Raw genomic sequence first — 22,132 nt, forward strand, 5'->3', positions numbered from 1 at the left:
CATTTGAAAATTGTATATATAAATAAGGAATATAGGCCTGAGAAAGGAAAGGGATTAAGGCTTTATTCTTTTTTTTTTTTTTGCTTTTTGGGTGACACCTGGTGATGCACAGGGGTTACCCCTGGCTCATGCACTGAGGAATTATTCCTGGTTGTGCTTAGGGGACCATATGGGATGCTGGGAATCGAACCTGGGTCTGCTGTGTGAAAGGCAAACGCCCTACTGGCTGTGCTATTGCTCTAGCCCAGCACTTATTCTTCTTGCATCACACACACTCCCTTGAGCACAGAGCCAGGAATAAACCCTGAGGACTGCTAAGTGTGGCACAGGCCCTTCTGATAATGACTATTAGGGAAAAAATCATTGAAAAGTCAAGTATTCCTTAACCTCATTAACTGATGTCTTTAAGATATTCATGCTACAACCAGACTTGCACTGTCCATTGTGTGTTTCCCTACAGTTTACTGAAGTCTGAAAATGCCTTATATTCAGTTTTTGGTCTATGAGATAAAATTCTAAAGTGCAGGGATGAAGTTTGATTCGCAGATGCATTTGCTGACTTTGCTAAAATTGACCAATAGAGGTCAATTATGGCTCCTGAGAGAGCGCCTCCTACAGGCCACTACTTCAAATGGCGCCTTTGCACACTGCTGAGCAATTCAAACTCCTCTTGAAGCAGACATAACTGCAAAAATAATGTGCGTTCCCTGGAACAAGTAAAATCTGAAAGGCTGATATAACTACAAAATGGCATTGAAATCAAGATAAAAGCTCAGGGAAACTTCTTGGATGTGTTTTATTTCAGTTAAGTACTAACCTGTCTCATAAAACAATCTTTACAAGAAAAGAAGCTGGGTAACTTTTTTATTTTGTCAGTTACAATTCATTAAAAACAGGCTGCAACATCAGCTAAATACAATTTTTAAATACAAAAAATCCTTTTTGGAAAACAGTACAAGGGGTTAGGTTGATAATATAGGGGCTAAGACACTTGTATCCTGCTGACCCCAGTTTGAGTTCCAGAGGACTACATATGGTCCCCTGAGCACTGCTAAAGGTCAGTTCTGAGCACAGAGCAAAGAGCATGCCCTGAGCACTGCTGGGTGTGGCCCCAAACCCTCCCCACTACCCACCCCATTAAAAAAAAACAGTAGCAATGAGGCCTGGAAGATGCTCCGAGGCAAGTGGACAGTTGTGAATTCAAACTCTGATGATACCCTGTGCACGGAAGTGATCAGAACAGTCCAACTACTTATGATCCCCGCAGAGAGGGCCCAGAAGATGGCTCCGTGGCTGAAAGCACTTTCCGGGCAAGAGCAAGTCTCTGAGGTCAACCCCTGTGCACTGAGATGACTGTGTAGCTCTGCTCTTAGGGATCCCCCAGGACACAGCACCTGAGCCTGCCTGGAAGATGATTCAATCCTTAAAAAGTTCTCACGACAAGTGTGAGTTCCAAACTGAATCCCCAGTGCCTGAATGCACTGAGAAGATCTTGGCTATCCCATTGGATCTGGGGTCCATGTAGGAAACCAAATCACAGTAGCAGCAAAAAACATGGAACATTTGTAAACAGTAACGAGGAAACTGTGTTCCCCAAAACATTCATGATATACAGAAAAGAACTCTTCTTATTGTCCAATACTTGCTATTGGAAACATGCAATTAATCATAGAAACATTGCCATTGTCCAGCTTCCTCACAACCCAGAGGGGCATCACGTGGCTGTAGTGGGCACATTTTCCAGATGTCTCCTCCGGACTGTGTTCCTTAGACATCGGGGGCACTGGGTGCCCCGGAAGCATTGTTTGTGAAAGCAGGCTCTGCACGCTGCAAGCAAGGAGACAGCCATCAGACCAAGAGGGCATCTTGCTTCCTCCCACACTCACCCCCAGTTCAGGAAGAAAGGTGAGCTAAGTCTGAAAGCTAGAGTCTGTCTCTTTCTCTGTCTCTGTCTCTGTCTCTGTCTCTGTCTCTGTCTGTCTGTCTCTCTCTCTCTCTCTCTAAAGCTCAGTGAGATCAGTAAGTTTCCAAAAGGTGAGAAGCAGCAGAGCACCTATACCATGGATGCTGCATCCTCTCTAGACCCGCTCCAAGACAGGGCTCCTGACTGCAGACTCTGTAGGAGCCTGCAGGTCCCAGCTCTAAAAATGGCTCGGAGGCTGAAGAGATAGCACAGCGGGTAGGGTGTTTGCCTTGCATGCAGCCAACCCGGGTTCGATTCCCAGCATCCCATATGGTCCCCTGAGCACCGCCAGGAGTAACTCCTGAGTGCAGAGCCAGGAGTAACCCCTGTGCATCGCCAGGTGTGACCCAAAAAGAAAAAGAAATTTTTAAAATTTAAAAAAAAAAGGCTCAGAGTGGAGAGAGCTGTCTTGAGCCCTTGCTGGCTCTGGTTCCCATTCAGTGACCAGCTCCCTGGTCCTAGTATAAGACAAGGTCCAGGGTTCTCCCAACTCAATGACTGCCAGGAGCAGCAATGAGCCTTTGCTGCAGCCAGACCAGGGTTCAACTTTCTCTGCCCAATCCTGCTGCTTCCACGGGTATAAAAACACCCTGGGAAACTGCACTCCTGGTCTCCCATTAGTGAGTGACAGATGAAGACCAAGGGTGAAGCAGGTTCACAACCCAGTTCTCCCCCATGAAACATTGTTGCCTGCACAGGGCTTCCTTGGGCACCAATGGCAAGTGGAACAAGGGTCTGCCAAACTTTTCTGTGAAGGGTGTGAATATCTAGTCAGATGTTGATGCAAATGCTTTGGGCCTTATGGACCACAGTCTCCATCACTGCACTCACCTGCCACGGCCTTATCAAAGATGCCAGAGACAAAATTTCAGAATGGCAGGACTGTGAACCAATCCCAAAATAGGAGTGGCTGGAAGCCTGCCCTGGAGCACAGAAAAACAAACAAACAAACAAACAAACAAACAAAAAACTGGGACAGAGGCACACAGAGGCCGCCCAAACTCTCCTTCTTGTGTTCCCCAAACTTGAATTCCTCCAAACCAACATACAAGCACACAGCAGCAGCACTTTATAAGGCCTCTTGTACTGAAGGTATTAAGTTACTATTGGACTGAAGTGAATTTTGTTTTTAACCAATGACTCTATCAAGCTTAAGTGATGAAGTCATAATGATACCTGAACATCTTCTGCATGTTGCAGTCTGAAATGGGAAAATAACATCAGGATTCTGGCAAAATTCACAGATGAAGCCCTTTCCTTGACATAGCTGTAAGAGAATGTGGTAAATATCAAAATCCTCTTTTGATGAAGAAACTGGGTTACTACTTTCATTGCACTTTATTTTATTTTATTTTATTTTTTGCTTTTTGGGTCACACCCAGTGATGCACAGGGGTTACTCCTGGCTCATGCAGTCAGGAATTACTCCTGGCGGTGCTTGGGGGACCATATGGGATGCTGGGAATCAAACTCGGGTCAGCCGCGTGCAAGGCAAATGCCCTACCCGCTGTGCAATGGCTCCAGCCCCTCATTGCACTTTAGAAGCAACAATTTGGAGGTCTGGATAGACAGTTCCATGGGTAAGGCACTTTTCTTGCATGCAGCTGCACTGGGGGGGGGGGGGGGGGGGCATTAATCCCAGAACCCCATATGATCTCCCAAGATTTCAGGAGTAATAGCAGAGTGCAGAGCCAGGAGTTAAGCCCTGAGTACTGCTGGGTATGGCTCCAAGATAAAAATAATGAAAACAATCAATTTTTGTTACTGTCATCAGTGTCACATCCAGTGGTGCTCAGGGATTACTCCTGGCCTCAGGCTCAGCCAGTCATGCTTCAGGAAACCATCAACCCAGGTTGGCCATGTGCAGGGCCAGCACCTTAAACCCCTTACTATCTCTCCAGTCCCTACATGCACCAACTTTTTAAACATTTCTAATTTCTGGAAGGAACAGATGTTGTAATCTGGGAAAATGATCAGGGAAATACATATGCCTTCATTCTGCATGGAGAAATTCCACATTAATGTAGGCTGAGACATCAGAGAAAGATGATTATTGCAAACACATGTTTTTAAATGACTTAATTCTGCTGCTGATGGCAACGCTTCCACCCTTCAGTCCACACAGACTGGAGCTCCTGTTCCCTTAGATCCGGAGTCATGAGGCTATTGTGTTTGGCACATCAGAGCAGAGAGGAGTCAAAAAAAATAAAAGCTCCTTGGCCCAGGATGCCCTTGGCCTGAGAGTTAGCTTTGAAGTTTGATTTTCTTATTTGTCAATAGTGCTGTGAGTACTTCCCTTAGGGGTCATGAGGTTAGGGATTTTACCTGCAGAACATCCAGCCCAGGGCCTGGCCCTAAGGGACAGCTCAGGGGCACCCTTCCCCCTTCCCCCAAGCCTTACCTCGCATCTGGCCACATGGGCAAGGGAAGTCTTTAGAAGATCCTTGAGTGTGGACACCAGCAGCCCCTTCTTGATCCTGACCAGGTCATCCAGTGAGAAAAGGTGGCACTCATCTGTCAGGTGGCTGGGCACCTGCTTGAATGCCTGAAATGTACTGTGGAGAGGAAGCAGAGGCTAGTCCGGACCACCCTGGGGAGATGGGCAGGACAGCTGAGCTGGGGTGAGGAGTGGGCATTCACTTTCCTCCGGGGCACTCCTTTAACTTTTCCATTCACTTATATTTTCAAAACATAAGCTCAAATGGCAAGCTAGCTAACTTTATTCCCTACTTTACATGTTGCGGGGCAGTTTTGCTTGGGAAATCAGCCATTTGCAACTCCTTCAGGGGCGAGAGAATTGTGTTTATGAAAACATACCCTGAAATGACAATTTCTCCCTTATACATTCCAGTGACCATCTTTTACCAGGTAATAACTGCACCCTGTTTTTTCAGTAATCCTACGCGCTATTATATTTTAAGAGTTTCTACATCCTTGGCCCCAAAGCATCACATAATGGTTGCGCACCTCTTTCTGGCAGGATAATCACAGCTGACGAGCAGGCTCCTGTCCCCAGATCCCTGAGCCCAGCCCTAAACTAGACTCAGGCAACCAACTGCATGTACAGGTGCAGATAGATGTTCAAAGTTCATTGAAAACAGACCATGACATTCCCTGCACCTCCCCATCTCCACCCAGATTCCTGAAATTCCCCTGAACTGATGCTCATACACTGCTTTTGACACTCTAGTGATGTCAACCTATCTCATTCCTGGCTGGATCAGGGCACCTGCTTCCAATGTTTCCCCAGCCAGAGGATCCTGACCCTCCTTTGAACTGGTCTTAGAGCCCTGACTTAGTCTTCAGGAACCCTGGGTATTTCCTCAAACAAAATGAGTTTTTAAAAACCTTATAATTCTTTCTATAATAGTAATAAGCAATATTGCATATGGGGTGCCAAGTGAGCCATTCTTGGAAGTGCTCAGGGGCTATTTCTGGCTCTGTGCTCAGTAGTGAGCTCTGGCAGTGCCGGGGGACCATACATGGTTACAGGAACAGAATCTGGGTTGGTGGCAAGACAACATGCATGGCAAGCACTTTAACCCTGTACTATCTCTTTAGTCCTCATAACAGATCTTCATATTCACATCTTAACTTTTTCTACTTACAAATCTGCGGTTAGACTGGACATACAGCTCAATGGGCTAAACATATGTTTTGCATGCAGGAGGCCTAGATTTGATCCCCATCACCAGAGGGTCCCCTGAGCATTACAAGGAGTGGCCCACAAAAGCAAAGTCAAGTATCCCCAGAGAACTATCAGGTGAGCCAAATATCCCCTCCCCCAATAATCAGAAGTATCTTGGCTCATATTTATGAGATGACAGGTGTTCTCGAAATTTATTATGATCATCATTTTAAGATAAATGTGAGTCAAAGCGCTATGCATATGTCTTAAGCTTATATTATACACTCATTATGTGCCACTATATCTTAATAAAGCTGGAAAAAGTCAAAAGGCATAAAAATAAAGTGTGATCTTTCTGTTAGTGGTTTTCCTTAACACACTAGCAAGTCCATCTCTGTAGATGAATTTGTGCTTATCCTTTGTGGCCACAGATTCCATAAATTCCACTTCTAGAAGTTTATCCCTGAGGATACACCTAAGAATGTGTGCAGAGTTAAAGGTAGAGCTCAATTTATTTGTTTATTTGTAACAAATGCTTTAGTAACATGTGCTCAGTTATTGCAAAATACTTTAATAAATACCCCATCTTTATGTGGAATGCTATACAGTGAAAAAAGTTCAGCAGGTCTCTCTGACTGGAGTTTGAAAGAGCCATGATCACTGTTACTATATTAATAACTAAATGGCAAAAGAAACTCAGGAAGGATAATAGAAATATAGTCTAGGCATATTATAGGAAATTACTGAGCCCTCCAAAGGGAAAGAAATTCTGATACATGCTACTACATGGATGAAACTGGAAGCCATTATCATAAGCGAAACAGGCCAGCCACATAAAGAAAAATGCGGCCTGATTCCACTTATATAAGATCCCAAGTTTAGCCAATTCATAGACAGAAAGAAAAGTTGTTGGTAGGGGCTGACAGAGAGAGGGAGTGGGAAGTTATTGCTTAAGTAATAGAATTTCAGTTTTTTAAGATAAGTTCGAAGGATGTCTGGTAGTCCTAATATAACAGTCATGTGAATATACTTAATGCCACAAACATTACACTTAAACATAGTTAAGGTGATAGACTTTATGTCCTGTGCTGTTTTCCACAATTTTAAGTAACAATAGTAAGAAAAACCAAGGTCATCTGCTAATCTTGTGCCATCCTTGTATTGGCTCATCTGCTTAAGTCGATTCAGTGCTAGTGAATTAGAAGGCTTAGTAATTATCTTACACTCTGTTTATCTATTTGTTTTTTAAGTACTTTTTTTTCAACTCCCAGCCCTGTGTTGGGGGGGGGGGGGTTACTGTGACAGTGCTTTTGGGGAACCTTGCAATTGAGGGATAGAAGTTGAACTTCAGCATGCAAAGCCTGTGCTCAGCTCTTCAAGCTCTCTGCAGCTGAGAGGTTTCAGTCACTTTAAAGAGAGCGTCTACCTCCCCAAGGGAACGACACAAGAGGATCACTATGTGGAGTGTCCCTGGGGACAGCAGGGCCTGAGACCAGGAGTTCCCAAGCCAGCAGGAGCATCCAGGTCCCCATCTCTCCCAACTCAGGGACCCCGCCAGCAGGGCTACCTTTCAGCAAACCTGCAGGTCTTCAACAGCTTCTTGATATGGAAAAGTTGCTCCTGGACTTCCTAAGATGAAGAACCAAGGGGGATGGGTGGGAGTTAAAATGGGATCGATGACATTGGAAATGCATGAGTCAACATTAAATGTTACTTCTAACCTCGAATGCTACACTTCCATGACACAAGCCTTTAATGGAAGGTCCACAGAGCAGGAGGTCATGACTGAATTGAGATCTCAGAGGGGCCCAGCAGAGATCCAGGTTTTATGAGGCCTGAAGCCTACACAACATTAAAACTCTGCCATATATATAAATATATATACATGTATACATGTATATATATGGCAGAGCCCGGCAAGCTACCCGTGATGTGCTTGATATGCCAAAAAACAGTAACAATAAAGGGTCTCATTCCCCTGACCCTGAAAGAGCCCCCAATATGCCATCGGGCTACACTAGCATGTGACAGGGACGAATGGAGATGTTACTGACACCCACTCAAGCAAATCGATGAACAATGGGATGACAGTGATACAGTTATATACATATATAAAGAAAAAATAGATAAATACAAGGAGATCCTGCCAATTGTGACAATATAGATGAATATGACAATATGTCGAGTGAAATTAGCTAGACATGAAAAGGAAAACAAAATAAAACACCTCATAGTGTCACTTGTATGTAGGATATAAAAAATGTCAGATAAAAACAGAGTTGATCTGTGGCTCCCCAGGGCAAGGAGGTGGGGGACACAGGGACATGGTCAAAAGCCATGAAGTGGCAGGGTGAATGGGTGAGAAAGAAAACATGCTGCTACAACATGCTGCTACAGGCTCATCATACTGTGCTACACACAGGACATTTGCTAAGAGTGTATTTCAAGAGCTCTGACCACAACTCGGGCAAGTATACGAGGAAATGGATATGTCCATTAGCTTAGCCAGATAACATTTATAATAAAACCATATGAACACCTGAAACCTGTGCAATTCTTATTTAAAAAATAAAAACACAGGGGCTGGAGCAATAGCACAGCAGGTAGGGCGTTTGCCTTGCATGCGGCCGACCCAGGTTCAATTCTCAGCATCCCATATGGTCCCCTGAGCCCTGCCAGGGATGATTCCTGAGTGCAGAGCCAGAAGTAACCCCTGTGCATCTCCAGGTGTGACCGAAAAAGAAAAAAAAAACACAATAATTTGGGGGAGGGGGTGCTGAGGAGATAGTACAACAGGCAGAGCGCTTTGCTTGCACATGGCTGACCTGAGTTCAATCCTCATCAACCCATATGATCCCTCAGGCCCTGCCAGGAGCTATCCCTGAGCACGAGCCTGGAATCAACCCTCAACACAGCTGGGTGTGACCCCAGACAAAATAATTATAATAAAAAATTAAAATTAGGTATAAATGCAAAAGTGGGCATAAGTACAGGATTTGGTATGGGGTTTGGAGGAGAATGCAAGCCGGTAAGGTGCCTGAAACCCAAGCTCCATTGGTTTGCTCTTAAGGCGCCCCTCCAAGAGCTCGTGGGAGCCCCTAATGCAAAAGCAAGTCGCTCACCTTCACGCGATCCAGCTCCCTGACTTTCCCGGACAGACTCTGGCCCACACTCAGCAGATTGAAAACGGGCTGGTGCCAAATGCTGTCTATGAGGCGCCTGGAGAAATTGCTGACGTAGTACTTCTTGAAGTCCCATGAGGCGAGGATACGGGCAGGGATGCAGGCCTCGGCAGCGGTGTGGCACCCATGGCAGAAATACTTCCCAAGGTATTCACAGTATCTGAGCCGCTTTACAAACTCTGTAGAGCACAGTGCGGGGGAGGGGTGTTAGCAGCCAAATTCGCCCTCCCAGCCCAGGGTCTCGACTCATCTGTTCTCCTATTGTTCTCCTGCTGCCAAAGCCATTCTCAGCCCCAGAGCAGCTGGAAAAGTTGCAGGCAGGGAGCCACGCCTTAGATCGGGCAATTCATGAGCTTTGCTTTTGTGGAACAGATGTCAAGAAACTGTATAGAGAAAACAGAACCCTCCAACAAGACTCCTAGTTTTGGAGATGGGTGTGGTACACTGCACTGGAGCGAAGATGGCAGGAGACAGAGGGTCTGGCTGAGAAGCTGGGGGAGTTGGAACTCGGCCTTCCTCTGGCATGAAGACTGGGGTGTAAGGGTCCGGTCCCAGGACTCTACATTTCTGACCCAACTTAGCGAGATAGGAAGAGAAAGACAGAGAGATGGTCCAATAAAATATTTTTCTAATATAATTTCTTTTCCCCAAATATCAAAAATCCAAACATTTCAATAGCCAGTTACTTATTCGGGAAATTCCATTGAATATATACTAACAGAATTAAATTATGTCAACAAACAGATTTAAGTTCTGTCGCCTATTTAAGTTGTTTTAGTCCTTTAATGACTGCAAACAAAAAACAAAAACAAAAACAAAAAAAACCAGTAGATCCCAATTCAGTAGCTCTTGACCAGGAAAAATTTCCATATCCTCCCCAGAGGAGGGGGCATGCAGTGGAAAGGATCAAAACCCAGGGCCAGAGATAGTACAGCAGGTAGAGCACTTGCCTTGCATGTGGGTGACCTGGGTTTGATCTCTGGCACCACAGTTGGTCCCTGAGGCCCGCAGGAGTGATCCCTGAGCACACAGCCAGTAGTCAGCCCTGAGCACTGCCAAGCGTAGTCCCCAATCCAAAACAAAACAAAACAACACCCCAAACCCAGAGCTTTGCACATGCTACAAATGTGTTCCACACCTTGAGCCACATCCCCATCGCTAACACAGTGACTTTGTGTGGGGAGTTGTGGGGTTGGACTACACCCAGTGGTGCTCAGTGCTTATTCCTGTTTCTCTGCTCAGGAATCACTCTTTGTTCTGTGCTCAGGGATCACTCACGGAGGTGCCCATAGGACTCTATATGGTGCTGGAGATCAAACCCAGGTTGGCTGGGTACAACCACGTTACCCCCTATACTATTCCTCTGGCTTTGTAACATTATAATTTTTGATGAAGATATGAAGGAAGTAATGGAAGTAGCAGGAGGAAGTATATGGGGTGGTGAAGGGGGACATTCCAGGTAAACAAAACCACAAATGCAACTGTCTGACATGGGTGAGTTTGGCATCTTCAAGGTCATAGGAAGGTCACAGGGCCGGCACTGGGTACCCAGTGGGGAGGAAATTAGGAGCTAGAGACCCGTCAGTCACTGTGATCTCTTCAGGAAATGTGGGTTGGGTGGTACCCTGGAGGTCTTACAGCAGTTCCTCATCAAAGGCATCTCCCGGAAAAAGGAAAAAACCCCAAAAACCAAGGCACTGCCTAGCTTTGTCATGTTTTCCGTGCGGTTGTGCCATTCTCCATACTTACTAGGTTCTATCGGAGTTCCACAGCCAGCACAGAGAAAATCCTGGGCTACTAATGCAAGGTCCCTCCTAAATAAAGAAAACAGTAAGCCACCGTTCATAGAATGCCAATCTCACTCTTCTCTCCCCCATCCCCTCTCTCTTTCTCTCTCTCTGAGATGGTGGTGGTGCTCAGGGGATGCTCTCAGCTCCAGGGATTACTGGAGTACTGGATTACTCAGGGATTACACCTGACAGTGCTCAAGGACCATATAGTGCTGAGGACCAAATTCAGGTCCTCCTGCCTGCAAAGCAAATATTCCAGGGTCCATAGTGCGTCATTTGATTCCTCCTACTTCCACAGAGGGGGCAGGTAGGAGCTTGTGTTAACAGGATCTAAGACCCAAGCAACAACCAGAAGCCAAATCAGCAACTGCAACTTACTTGAGTGGCGGATGAACATTAAATATGATTTGAAATCTAGGTGGCAGCCAGTCTTCTGTCTCTCTCATCCTCGACTTGAATTTAGTTTCCTGTACCACCTCAGCACTGAATTCAAAGTCTTTTTGCACAAACTCCTTGTTTACAACCTGCGTGACAAGGAAGCAGATTTAGGAACAACTTAAACAAGTTTATTTCAGGAACTGAAAACAGCAGAACACTCAATGTGCTTCCAGTATCAGGATGAATCAGAAACAATTAAAACTGCTTTAAACTTTAAACTGAAAACCACTTAAGACCACTCCCAGCTGAGGGCACTTTTCTTAGTGTTTTCAATTAGTTTATTTGCTTCCAGACCTCACACTACTATAAGTTAGACTTCGTGACCTGGAAAGATTTATTTATTTATTTTTGTTTTGGGGTCACACCTGGCCATGCTGGGGATTACTTCTGCCTCTGCACTCAAGAATTACTCCTGGCGGCGCATGGGGGACCATACAGGATGCTGGGGATCAAACTTGGGTCAGCTGTGTGCAAATGCAAGTGCCCTAACCGCTGTACGGTCTCTCTGGTCCCTGACCTGGAAAGATTTTGTGCAGAGCAGAAGCTCTAGCTCTTTCTCATGGTGCCAGTCAGATGTCCCACTCCCAGTTAAATTTTTTTCTTTCTTTTTTTTTTTAATTTTTATTAGTGAAACACCATGAGGTACAGTTGTAGACTTACAAATTTTTGGGGCTTGGGTTTCAGTTATACAATAATCCAGTACCCATCCCTCTACCAGTGCCCATTCTCCATCATTTACATTTTTTTTTAATTTTTGTTAAACTCTTTTAAGACTCTTTTAAGAACATTCATTTTTTCTAAATTTTCAGTGATCCTTCTGCCCTGAGTCATTCATCTTCCTTGTCACTGTCCTCCTATTGTTTATCGATTTGCTCGAGTGGGCCCAGTAACGTCTTCATTGTGACAATTATTACTGTGTTTGGCATATTGAATACACCACGGGGAGCTTGCCAGGCTTTACCGTGCGGCGAGATACTCTCAGTAACTTGCCGGGCTCCGAGAGCTGTGGAGGAATCGAACTCGGGTCAGCCATGTTGGCCGCTTGTAAGGCAAACACCCTACCTGCTATGCTATCGCCCTATCCTATCATTGTGAAGCAGAAGTCACCTTCCTTATTACCATTTAAAATGCAAACTCCTCCACCAATTGGTGTCCTCCAATATCTGCCTCCGACCACCTAACCCTTATTTCCCAGTAAGGCTGACCTCACTCCACAGATCCACACAAACCTGTGCTCTCCAGTGGCAGCAAATCACTCTGCTCCACGAACACCCCAGGCACCTCCCTGCCGCTTTCACTCCAGCTACTCTTGGCCAAGATACTCCTTCCACCTATCTCCACCCGGCCTCACGCTTGGCTCAAGTTTTGAGAGATCTCTGGTCTCAAATCATCTTCCCCACACTCTCAGAGAGTGCCTTTCATACTCATATTTTATTAGCCTTGGCTGCAAAGTTCTGTGCATCTCCCAGGTGCCTTTGCATGGTCAGAGGGCAGAATACCAGCTTGGACGTCCAAATCAAGCTGCCTGGGTCCTAACTCCTGCCCAGCCACTGGCCAGCCCCGCTGAGAGTCGAGAATCATGGTCACGGTCACGGTCCTCCCGTTGTTATCGATTTGCTCGAGCGGGCCCAGTAACATCTCCATCATGAGACTTGTTGTTACTGTGTTTGGCATATCGAATACGTCACGGGTAGCTTGCCAGGCTCTGCCGTGCGAGCGAGATACTCTCGGTAGCTTGCCGGGCTCTCCGAGAGGGGTGGAGGAATCGAACTCGGGTTGGCCCTGTTGGCCGCTTATAAGACAAATGCCCTACCACTGTGTTATCGCTCCAGCCTAAGAGAGTCGAGAATAAACATGGAAAAGAACAGTTCAACAGAATGGCTCTGAAGATGAAGACTTGAATTGATGAGCACAATTCCTGGAGCAATGGGTAGCACTCCATAGCAGTTGTGTCCTTCATATTGAATCTCATATCACCCAGAAACCATACAAGGAAACACATAAATACTGGCACTGAAAGGCAAAATAAGAACTTAGGCACTTTCAATGCAAGGCCGGTGTATTTTGATGCTTACTGTGGAGTCAGGTGCATTCAGGGCAGCCGGCAGCTGATAATTAACTGCTGCCAACATGCAGCACTTGCGGAATACTTGGTACAGCTCTTTGGCTATTCGCTCAGGAGAATTGAAGTTTGATGCAGAGATGACACTGAAATATAAGTGAAAAAGAAGAAAAACTCTGTTCATGAGAAGGACGGCAAGGGACTGCTTCGGGATTTCAACTACTTGTCCCATTCCCCAAACTCACAAGAAGTGTAAGGTAAGAGGTGAGTTACATTAGCCACCCACTGGTTATCTCACTCAACATGATTCTTTTGCCCAACAGCAGCTTTAATTTACTGAAGGCCCAGGACTGGATGATAGAGTGAAAAAGCACAGGATTCCCCAGTTAGAACTTCTGACATTCAAGAGCACAGTGTCCCGTGGCTCAGACTGTATGAACCTCAGTCTCTCATCTATGAAATGGGGTTTTTAAAAACCTTGCCCAGCATCCGTGAGGATTAAAGGAGAATGTATACCAATGTTTTGAAAATACTACATAAACACTAAAGAAATATTTGGGATGATAAATGTTTGGGATGATGTCATTACACTGGGTTGGACTTGGTCCCAGCTGTCTGGTCCTAGTTCTGAGAGCAGGCAGGGGGAGGGTGATGGGAGTGGTGAGTGCTGGTGCATGTGAAACACATACCTCTGAGAGGAGCTATTAGGACAGCTATAGGTTTCGGTGGCACTGCCAAACTTTTCAAGTTCTGCTGGAAGATAAAAGAACAGGGAGATCTCTCAGTCTTTCTTGATTCACCACAGTTCATTTTAAAGGCAGGACATAAAAACAGCTTCCTGCATCTCAGAAAGAAGCAATTCTTTAGAACCTCTAAGGTTTGAGACCCCTCTTATGAGATAACAGCTAATCAGCCAAAGTGAAATCTCAAAACAACCTCATCTAAAATTTCACCAACGTTTAACTGAGAGACCAGATGGAACATCTGCTTTTACATTCAGTCCTACAGCTGAGATGAGATTAGCTGTCAAGATATATGAAAGAGAATAATGTCTTATTTTTTTTAAATATCAGAGACATACTTTGGTCTTCGTTTTTGGGGGTCTCCTAAGTGGTGTTCCTCCTAGAAATTCAATGCAAGGGCCCAACAATGTGGTACTGCTCTGACCCTCTGATGCTGGGGATTACCTGGTCACTTCAGAGGTTAACTGCATGCGAGATCAGTATCTTAACCTCAGTATTATGACTCCAGACCCAAATGACCACAAATGCACTATATCATAGTATTGCATGAGGTGGCAAGAGAGGGTCTGACTCAGACCTTCCAAATCTTACCTGGAATAATAAATTTATTGAAGTCACATTTGCAATCCTCTTTTATAGCCTCATACGGAGTAGATGATTCAACCATGGGGCTAATCTGTAATGCAGCACAACCTAGAAAAGGAAAGTATGGGGGTCAAGAAAGAGAAAGAAAGAAAGAAAGAAAGAAAGAAAGAAAGAAAGAAAGAAAGAAAGAAAATAGGAAAAGAAAGGACAGAAAGAGAAAAAGGGGAGAAAGAAAGCAAGAGAAAGAGAGAGTGAGAGAGAGAGCACGCACAATCTATAGCACTCAACTAAATTGAGGAATGCAGATTCTAAGAGAATTTTAGTTTGATCATTCACAAAGCTCAAAAACAAGAGTCAACAAAACCCCTAAAAAATGGGGATAGGAAATGAAAAGACACTTCTTTGAATAAGACATACAGACGGTCATTATGTGTCCATTCTTATTTATCATCAGGGAAATTTGGCCGGAGCGATAGCACAGCGGGTAGGGCGTTCGCCTTACAAGCGGCCAACATGGCCGACCCGAGTTCGATTCCTCTGCCCCTCTCGGAGAGCCCGGCAAGCTACCGAGAGTATTCGATATGCCAGACACAGTAACAACAAAGTCTCCAATGGAGACGTTACTGGGCCCGCTCGAGCAAATCGACGATCAACGGGAGGGCCTTTACCTTTTACCTTTACCTATCAGGGAAATAAATGCAAATCAAAATAACAATGAGGTAATCTTCTCTAACCAGTGGGAATGACCCACTAGTAAAAAGACTGGCAACAACAGTGCAAAAAGACTGGCAACAACCAGTGTTGGCAAGGATGTGGAAAAAAAAGAAGTGTCATTCATTGTTGCTGGGAATGTCCTTTGGCTCAGCCTCTATGGAAAGCATTATGGAAATTGTTTACCAAAAAAAAAAAAGTAAGAATAATTTTTTTTCTATTTGATACACTTTGATTTTGCCTAGCAAGTCCACTTCTTGATATCTATACCCAAAACAACAAATACATTAATTATAAAAGCTATCTGCTTCCCTATATCCATTGCAGAACTTAGTGAAACAGCCAGGATACAAGAACAACTCATATGTTCAATCACAGATGAAAAGATAAAGCAACGGACTTATAGACACAAAGGAGTTCTATGCAGCTGTAAATAAAGATGAAATCATACAGCTCACTACAATGTGGATAGAACTAGATAGTATCAAGTTAGACTAAATTAGTCAAAGGAACTAAAGAAGCAAAAATTCATGGCTCAGGAATAAAGTAGGCATAAAATAAATATAAAAACTATGTAAAAATGTCAGGGGAGATGGACAAATATTAGATGATCTCACTGCAGAATATAGAAAGACAAAACAGGAAATAGTATTGAAAATGACAATTGGTCTTGGAATACAAAACTGTGTACCTAGCAGTGGGGATGGGGGAAAGATCAGACTAGAGGTAACAAAGGAAGAGTAGTGAGAGTCTCAGGCAATTTGGTGGAGGGAAAGGGGTACAGTAATTTCGTACATCAATACCATAAACCTTCCAAAATCCAACATGCAATTTCGTCGGTAAAGAAGCGAACAGCACCTGGCTCAGACAAGGTCAGACCCGAACACCTGAAGAACCTACCATCAGTACTCATCAATACACTGGATCGGATCTTCACACACCACCTGTCTGAATGCAAGTTTCCATCGCAATAGAAAACCAGCAGGACTGTGTACTACTGTACAACAAGAGAGACATCCACAACATTGGCAACTATCACCTGATCTGCATGTTGTCTGTGGTCTACAAGCTGTTCATCCGAGTCATCCTGAATAGGATTGGCAGAACACTAGATGAAGGACAACCATGCGAGCAAACCGGGTTCTGAAAAGAATTCAGCACAATCTACTATATCCACACAATAACCAGATCACTGAGGTTTCTCGGGAGTTCAAGATGCCGCTCTGTCTAATGTTCATTGATTTAAAGAAGGCCTTTGATTGTGTTGAGACGGAAGTGGTCATTGAAGCCCTAGCCAAACAGGGCTTTCACACTCAATACATCAGGATCTTCCACGAGCTGTATTACAGATTCACTACCAGGATCTCACCATTCTACAAGGAAGTGATCATCCATGTTGAGAGAGGGGTTTAGCAGGGTGATACCATTTCACCAAAACGCTTCAGTGCCAACCTTGAGAATGTCATGCGATGACTGGAATGGGAAGGAATGGGAGTAAAGATAGACGGTCGGCAACTACACCACCTCCACTTCGCTGATGACATCGTTCTAATAACACCGAACATTAGCCAAGCAGCATAAATGCTGACCGTCTTTGATTGAGTGTGGAAAGATCGGACTATAGTTGAATCTCATGAAGACAATGTTTATGAGAAATGGTCTCATTCCTGACGATCCATTTGCTCTCAAAGGAACGAACATCTCCGAATGCAACAGTTATGTGTACCTAGGTTGAGAAGTCAACATGACAAATGACCTGGCACCTGAGCTGCACAGGAGGAAGAGAGCAGCTTGGAACACCTTCAAGAGCATCGAAGAAATAGCTAAGAGGATGAAGAACCTCCAGCTCTGGGCACATCTCTTCAATTCCACTGTTCTTCCTGCATTAACATAAGCCTCAGAGACCGGGGCCCTACAAAAACAGGATGAGAATGCTATTCAGGTCTCCAAAAGAGGAATTGAAAGAGCTATGCTTGGAGTGTGATGCTTCACTCAAGTGAGAGAAAGAATCTGGAGTTCCAACCTCCATTGACGATCAAGAATCAAGGGATGCTGTCTCATTTGCCAAGGCGTTGAAAATCAGATGGACTGGACATGTAATGCGATTTGGAGATGACTGCTGGACTAGAGCCGTTACCAACTGGCTTCCACGGGACATCAAAAGATTGCATGGCCGCCCACCTACGAGATGGTCAGACTTCTTCATCAAGACCCTGAACAATTGGTTTGGGGCTCTTCATATTCCTGGAGTGAGCAGACGCCACTGGGCTACACTAGCATGCAACAGGGATTAATGGAGATGTTACTAGCGCCCACTTGAGCAAATTGATTAGTATTCAAGTGATCAAGTGACCATAAACATATTCTAACCAATAAGTGAACATAAACATAAACGAATACATGAAAAAAAAGGAAGGAAGGAAGGAAGGAAGGAAGGAAGGAAGGAAGGAAGGAAGGAAAGAAGGAAGGAAGGAAGGAAAGAAGGAAGGAAGCTGGTGAGATGATATAGATATAGATTGTCAAGTTTAGGACATGGAAATTTGACAGGCGATAAGACCATCACATAAAGTTTTCATATTTGCCCACTTGCCTTCATAGCCACTGTCTGAAGAAGCAGAAGACCCTGAGTCTTGATTTATATTGGTAGAAAAAGTCACTTCTGAGTCAGCCTGATCATTCTTAAGTAACCCACTGGTTTCCTCCAGTTTCCAGTTCTCTGTATGCCATTGACTCTGCATGTTATATTTTATCTTCTCCATTGTGGATATAATCATATCTGCAACATAAAAATGAGCATTTTCCTGCCAGAAAAGAAGAATCAGGGGTTAAAGGGTAGACCAGCATAATTAACATTTGTTTTTATTGGGGGTATTCTAGATAAAGAAGTTGGATATTTAAGTGGAGTTAGTTAAGTATTCACTTAAATATTCACTTAATTAAGTTAGCACAGGTTATGATGCAATTAATGGCCCATATCTTGCAGAGACATAAGCCACAGCCCTCCATAAGCAACAGATGGTTCAAGCTCTTTTTCTGTGACATAAATCCCAAGAGTATGTAGTAGCCCCTTAGCAGAGCAGACATCACTCATGAATTATGGAAACCCGTCATTGGAGCATGGGGTCTGGCTGTCTTGTTTTCTTCCCAAACACTGGAATGAAAAGGATTCACCACGCCCCCTCAAATGAACTTTCCTGATTTAAGTCAAAAAATTATCATCTAAGGGATCTCTGGTTTTATAAGGAAAAAAAAGAGAGATGTTCACCTTTTCTGTATCAACAGGAAGTACAAATGCATCCAGTGCGGAGGAATTCAAAGAAGTATTTCTTCTCCTGACTTGAACAGCACCTGCCAACACAGCATGTTGTTAACCATGGAGAAAACAAAAGTTCAAAGATTATCTGAGAAGAGAAACAATTCTCAGGTGTGGCTTTGTGCGGCTTTTAAATATTGCAACACCCCTGTCCCTCCCCCTCTCCCTGTACACACACAAACAAAAAAGACTCTAACACTATTCTAGAATAAATGATAGAAAAAGTAAAGACTATTCTGGTTGCAGTTCTTACAGATCTTGCAGCTGCTAGCTTAATGATGACCATGTTCTGTGAGACTGCTGGAGTAACCTAGAGGAAATCTCAGAGCAGGCAGGGGAGAACCACTGAAACAGAAGAGACTATTAGAGCAAAGTTTGGAACGAGAAGGATCATAAAAGAAACATGAAAGTAATACTGACTTTGCAAGTAATACTGCAAAAAAGGAATAAGTAGGAACCATCAAGAAGCCGGGCCAGAAAAATTATGGGATCTCTTCTCCTAGTCACTATAGCTGATTCCAAACTTTTTCTTCCAGAAATGAAATCTGTTTGAATGCAAGTATTGCTTCTTTAAAATGACCTTGCTCCAGTAATAAGAAGAAACAGCAATGAGTCTATCCAGCTGACTCAGCCACTCTACACCCTTAAGTCACTTCATGACTGGCAACCAACACCCTCAGACAGAAGGGATTTCTGGTTATGTGATTTCTTGAAGCAGTAAGGGCAGAATCTTTCCGTCAGAGCCCAAAGAACTGCAATGTCTCGACTTTCAAAGAAAGGGATCCCCAAATCATGCTGATCCTGCAATACTCAGGAGTGACTCGGAGAGAGGAAGCAGGGTCCCTCACTTCAGTCCCTCATCTTATCTTCCAGAGACTGACGGGAAATGCAATCCTTAGCTTCAGAAGGCAGTTTCCGCATTGCCAAAAAGGAAAAAGTCAGACAGAGTAGATCTCATCCCAGAAACCAGGCACCAGCCATACAGCTGCAGTGAAGAGTCCTCATCCCCTCCATTGGGGTCTTTATCAAGTAGGAGGTGGAAGTAAAGCGTGTAAATGTGTCAGTGAGTATACAGCTCACGCATGGGAACCAGAAACTGGGTGCTATTCCTTACAGCTCAGGAAATGTCTCCAGGCTTAGGTGATTTTTTCCCTTCTCAAAAGAACATCTAGGACATAAAGAAAGGGAAAGTTCGTTGTACTGGCAATTGTCTGCTCTCCTCATTGTCGCCCCCACACCAACAAAAAAACAAGCTGACCACTCTGCACATGTATGTGCATATGCATGCATGTGGTTGCATGTTGTGAGGCTCATGGCAAGCTGTGTTCCACTGTCGAGCTATATCTACAGCCAGGACATTTTTTTTTCTTAATCCCATGGAATTAATCACCATGCCCCTCCCCCACATGCATTTACAACTTAAAGAAATGCTTCTGAAGCAAAATTTTAGAAATTCAATGACTATTTAAATGAGCATTCTAACCTAAAAAATATAAATTAACATAAAACATGGATAAAACATGATGGATATTTACAAATAAAATAAGCATGCCTCAAGTTAGAATAATAATTTATTGACTCTTGCATGGCATTTGGGGTGGATTGGACACTACCACACAGTCACAAGAATCCTTGTTTTTTTTTTAAGTTTATGTAGTCTTTTCAGGGGGAGGGGGTTATCACAGTTACTATTTTTAAACTTCACTGTTTTCTAGTCACACTCTGTACATATATACACAGCAGAGGTGAGTTCGCCTCCTGCATCAGTCCTGATGTGAAGGAGGGGCCTGGAACACCTGGGCAAAGCCTCCCTTGATTTCCTCCTCCCAGAGGAAATCAAGGCACTAAGTGTCTCTCCTTGGAGACAAAAGGGAAAACCTGGAGGATTTGACAGTAAACACCAGCTGGCAGGTGGCACTGATGGCAACAAAACTGAGTCCAGAAGATATTTCCCCGAGTCTAAGGAGAAAGGAAGTATATCATTTCACTGGCTGTGATTGTCCAAGTGACTGAGTTGAGCACAATACTAAATGTGCAAATGTATTGGCTTTTGGTCCAAGTGGAAAGCCATGAACACTTATTTGTTTTTCTTATGAGGAAGACAGTAAAGACAACCTGTGGGCATACAGGTATGGAGGTGAACCCCAGTGAAAGTTACCTGTATCTGGAGAAGCTGTCCAGTGGGACAACTGGTGGAAAGTACTTCTCATCTTAGGATGCGGGGAGGAGGACAAAATCTTGGACACAGGCATCTTCGAACTGTGTGGTGGAAGTTCAAGTCGCTCCTTCATTAACATCAAAGAGATCTCACTGCAATTTTCACCTGTACCAATCACCAAGGGACTGTCTGTGGAATTCACATTGTCCTTTGAAATTGATGCCTCTGTACTGGTATTTCCCACTGGGAACAGAGGAATTATGGTGTCCCCCACAAAGGAGCTTCTTCGGTTTGTTTCTGCTGGCACCAGAGCGGGCGAATCTGTCAGCTCTTGCTGTGCGTACTCAGGGTTAATCCAGGCGGCTTTATGCTTACTAAGCTTGACGTCTGATTGGTTACAGAGCTGGTAAAAGTTCAGGAGGCTGGAGAAGCCATCAACGTCACCAGAGTCATTGCTGAACCCTTTCCAGGAGTCCACAGGAGACTCCTGCTGGCCAGTGCACTGTGACACCATCTTTCTAGGCTCTGGCTGGTGTGAATTCTCTTGTATTCCTGATTAGGACCTTAAACTCCCCATGTAGACAGTTGAAGAGCTTATCTGCAATGAGCAAGATAATTCAAGATAGATAAGAGTTCAATCAAATGTTAAAAAAAAATGTTTGAGGCACCACGAGTTAAACAATAGTATTAGTGATAGGGTTTTATGCATACAACGTTCAATGCCACACCCTCCACCAGAGTGTCTGCTGCCCTCCAGCAGGGTCTCAGTGTCCCTTTCTGTCCACCTCCACTCCCTTTGTCCTTGGAAAGCTCAGTTCTGTAGACTCACTCAGGTTCTGTTGCTTTTGACCATTTGTTGCTCCCTTAGTGTATGTATGTGTGTGCGCATGCATGCATGTGTGTGTGTATGTGTGTGTGTATATATGTGTGTGTGTATATATATGTGTGTGTGTATATATATATATATTATTCCACATATGAAAGAGATCATTCTGTATCTGTCTCTCCATCTTTTCTGACTGGCTTCATTCAGCATCATACTCTCCAGTTCCATTCACTTAGTGTTAAATTTCATGATTTTAAACTCCAAATTCTTTTGAGGTGGCAAATAAGAAAACTGTACTATGTCCTCTATCATACAGTAAGTTTCCTCTGATATTTTTCTTAGCCAGAAAAATATAATAAATAAATCATTCAGTCATAAAACTAATAGCAAATATAATGGGGCTTGACATTATAATGGGAAAGGGTTTCAAGGCATAGAGTAATTGAAAATTAATCTTCAATTATTATTTGAGGGGGAGTTGGAGTCACACCCAGCAGTGCTCAGGGGTTACTTCCACACTGAACTGGGGTCAGTTGCATGCAATGCAATTACATCAATTTCTTTGCTATATTTCTGGCCTTAATCTTCTATTATTTTCATATAAGGATAAAATTTGTAAGGATACAACTGATGAAACAGGTAAATATCTAAATTATCCAATGCAATGTTCCAATAAAACTAAACAACAAACCTATTATTGGAGTAGCACACACAAGTAAAGACATTTTCATAGT

General features: G+C 43.9%; 2 protein-coding genes across 2 annotated transcripts; both read right to left on the bottom strand.

The window, feature by feature from the left end:
* Positions 1 to 1,156: 1,156 nt before the first annotated feature.
* LOC130019208 (protein associated with UVRAG as autophagy enhancer-like) lies at positions 1,157 to 18,446 on the bottom strand. The gene is made up of 12 exons (XM_056109823.1): positions 18,367 to 18,446; positions 17,692 to 17,902; positions 14,397 to 14,498; positions 13,752 to 13,812; positions 13,076 to 13,208; positions 10,941 to 11,086; positions 10,522 to 10,586; positions 8,713 to 8,951; positions 7,158 to 7,219; positions 4,364 to 4,517; positions 3,140 to 3,230; positions 1,157 to 1,827 (listed from the first exon to the last, which is right to left on the bottom strand). Exons 2-12 carry the CDS (start codon positions 17,873 to 17,875, stop codon positions 1,715 to 1,717), a joined length of 1,350 nt encoding a protein of 449 aa, XP_055965798.1. The 5' UTR covers positions 17,876 to 17,902; positions 18,367 to 18,446; the 3' UTR covers positions 1,157 to 1,714.
* Positions 18,447 to 19,315: 869 nt separating this feature from the next.
* Positions 19,316 to 21,165, bottom strand: LOC130018296 (protein associated with UVRAG as autophagy enhancer-like). Its single transcript, XM_056109018.1, has 2 exons — positions 20,573 to 21,165; positions 19,316 to 19,434 (listed from the first exon to the last, which is right to left on the bottom strand). The coding sequence occupies exons 1-2, from the start codon at positions 21,084 to 21,086 to the stop codon at positions 19,316 to 19,318; spliced, it is 633 nt and encodes a 210-aa protein (XP_055964993.1). The 5' UTR covers positions 21,087 to 21,165.
* Between the last annotated feature and the right edge of the window lie 967 nt (positions 21,166 to 22,132).

The sequence above is a fragment of the Sorex fumeus genome, unplaced genomic scaffold (genome assembly GCF_029834395.1).
Source record: "Sorex fumeus unplaced genomic scaffold, SorFum_2.1 ptg000008l, whole genome shotgun sequence".
NCBI classification, from domain to species: Eukaryota; Metazoa; Chordata; class Mammalia; order Eulipotyphla; family Soricidae; genus Sorex; species Sorex fumeus.

What these genes read in the sequence shown, in the direction of transcription:
- LOC130018296 (XM_056109018.1), bottom strand. Translation starts at nt 21,086, where the DNA reads ATGGTGTCACAGTGCACTGGCCAGCAGGAGTCTCCTGTGGACTCCTGG. An exon ending in GACAGCTTCTCCAGATACAG is followed by an intron (nt 19,435 to 20,572) that starts GTAACTTTCACT and finishes TACTTGATAAAG; the next exon opens with ACCCCAATGGAGGGGATGAG.
- LOC130019208 (XM_056109823.1), bottom strand. Translation starts at nt 17,875, where the DNA reads ATGATTATATCCACAATGGAGAAGATAAAATATAACATGCAGAGTCAA. An exon ending in CCTAATAGCTCCTCTCAGAG is followed by an intron (nt 13,209 to 13,751) that starts GTATGTGTTTCA and finishes CTTATATTTCAG; the next exon opens with TGTCATCTCTGCATCAAACT. An exon ending in AACATGCAGAAGATGTTCAG is followed by an intron (nt 1,828 to 3,139) that starts GTATCATTATGA and finishes CCTTGCTTGCAG; the next exon opens with CGTGCAGAGCCTGCTTTCAC.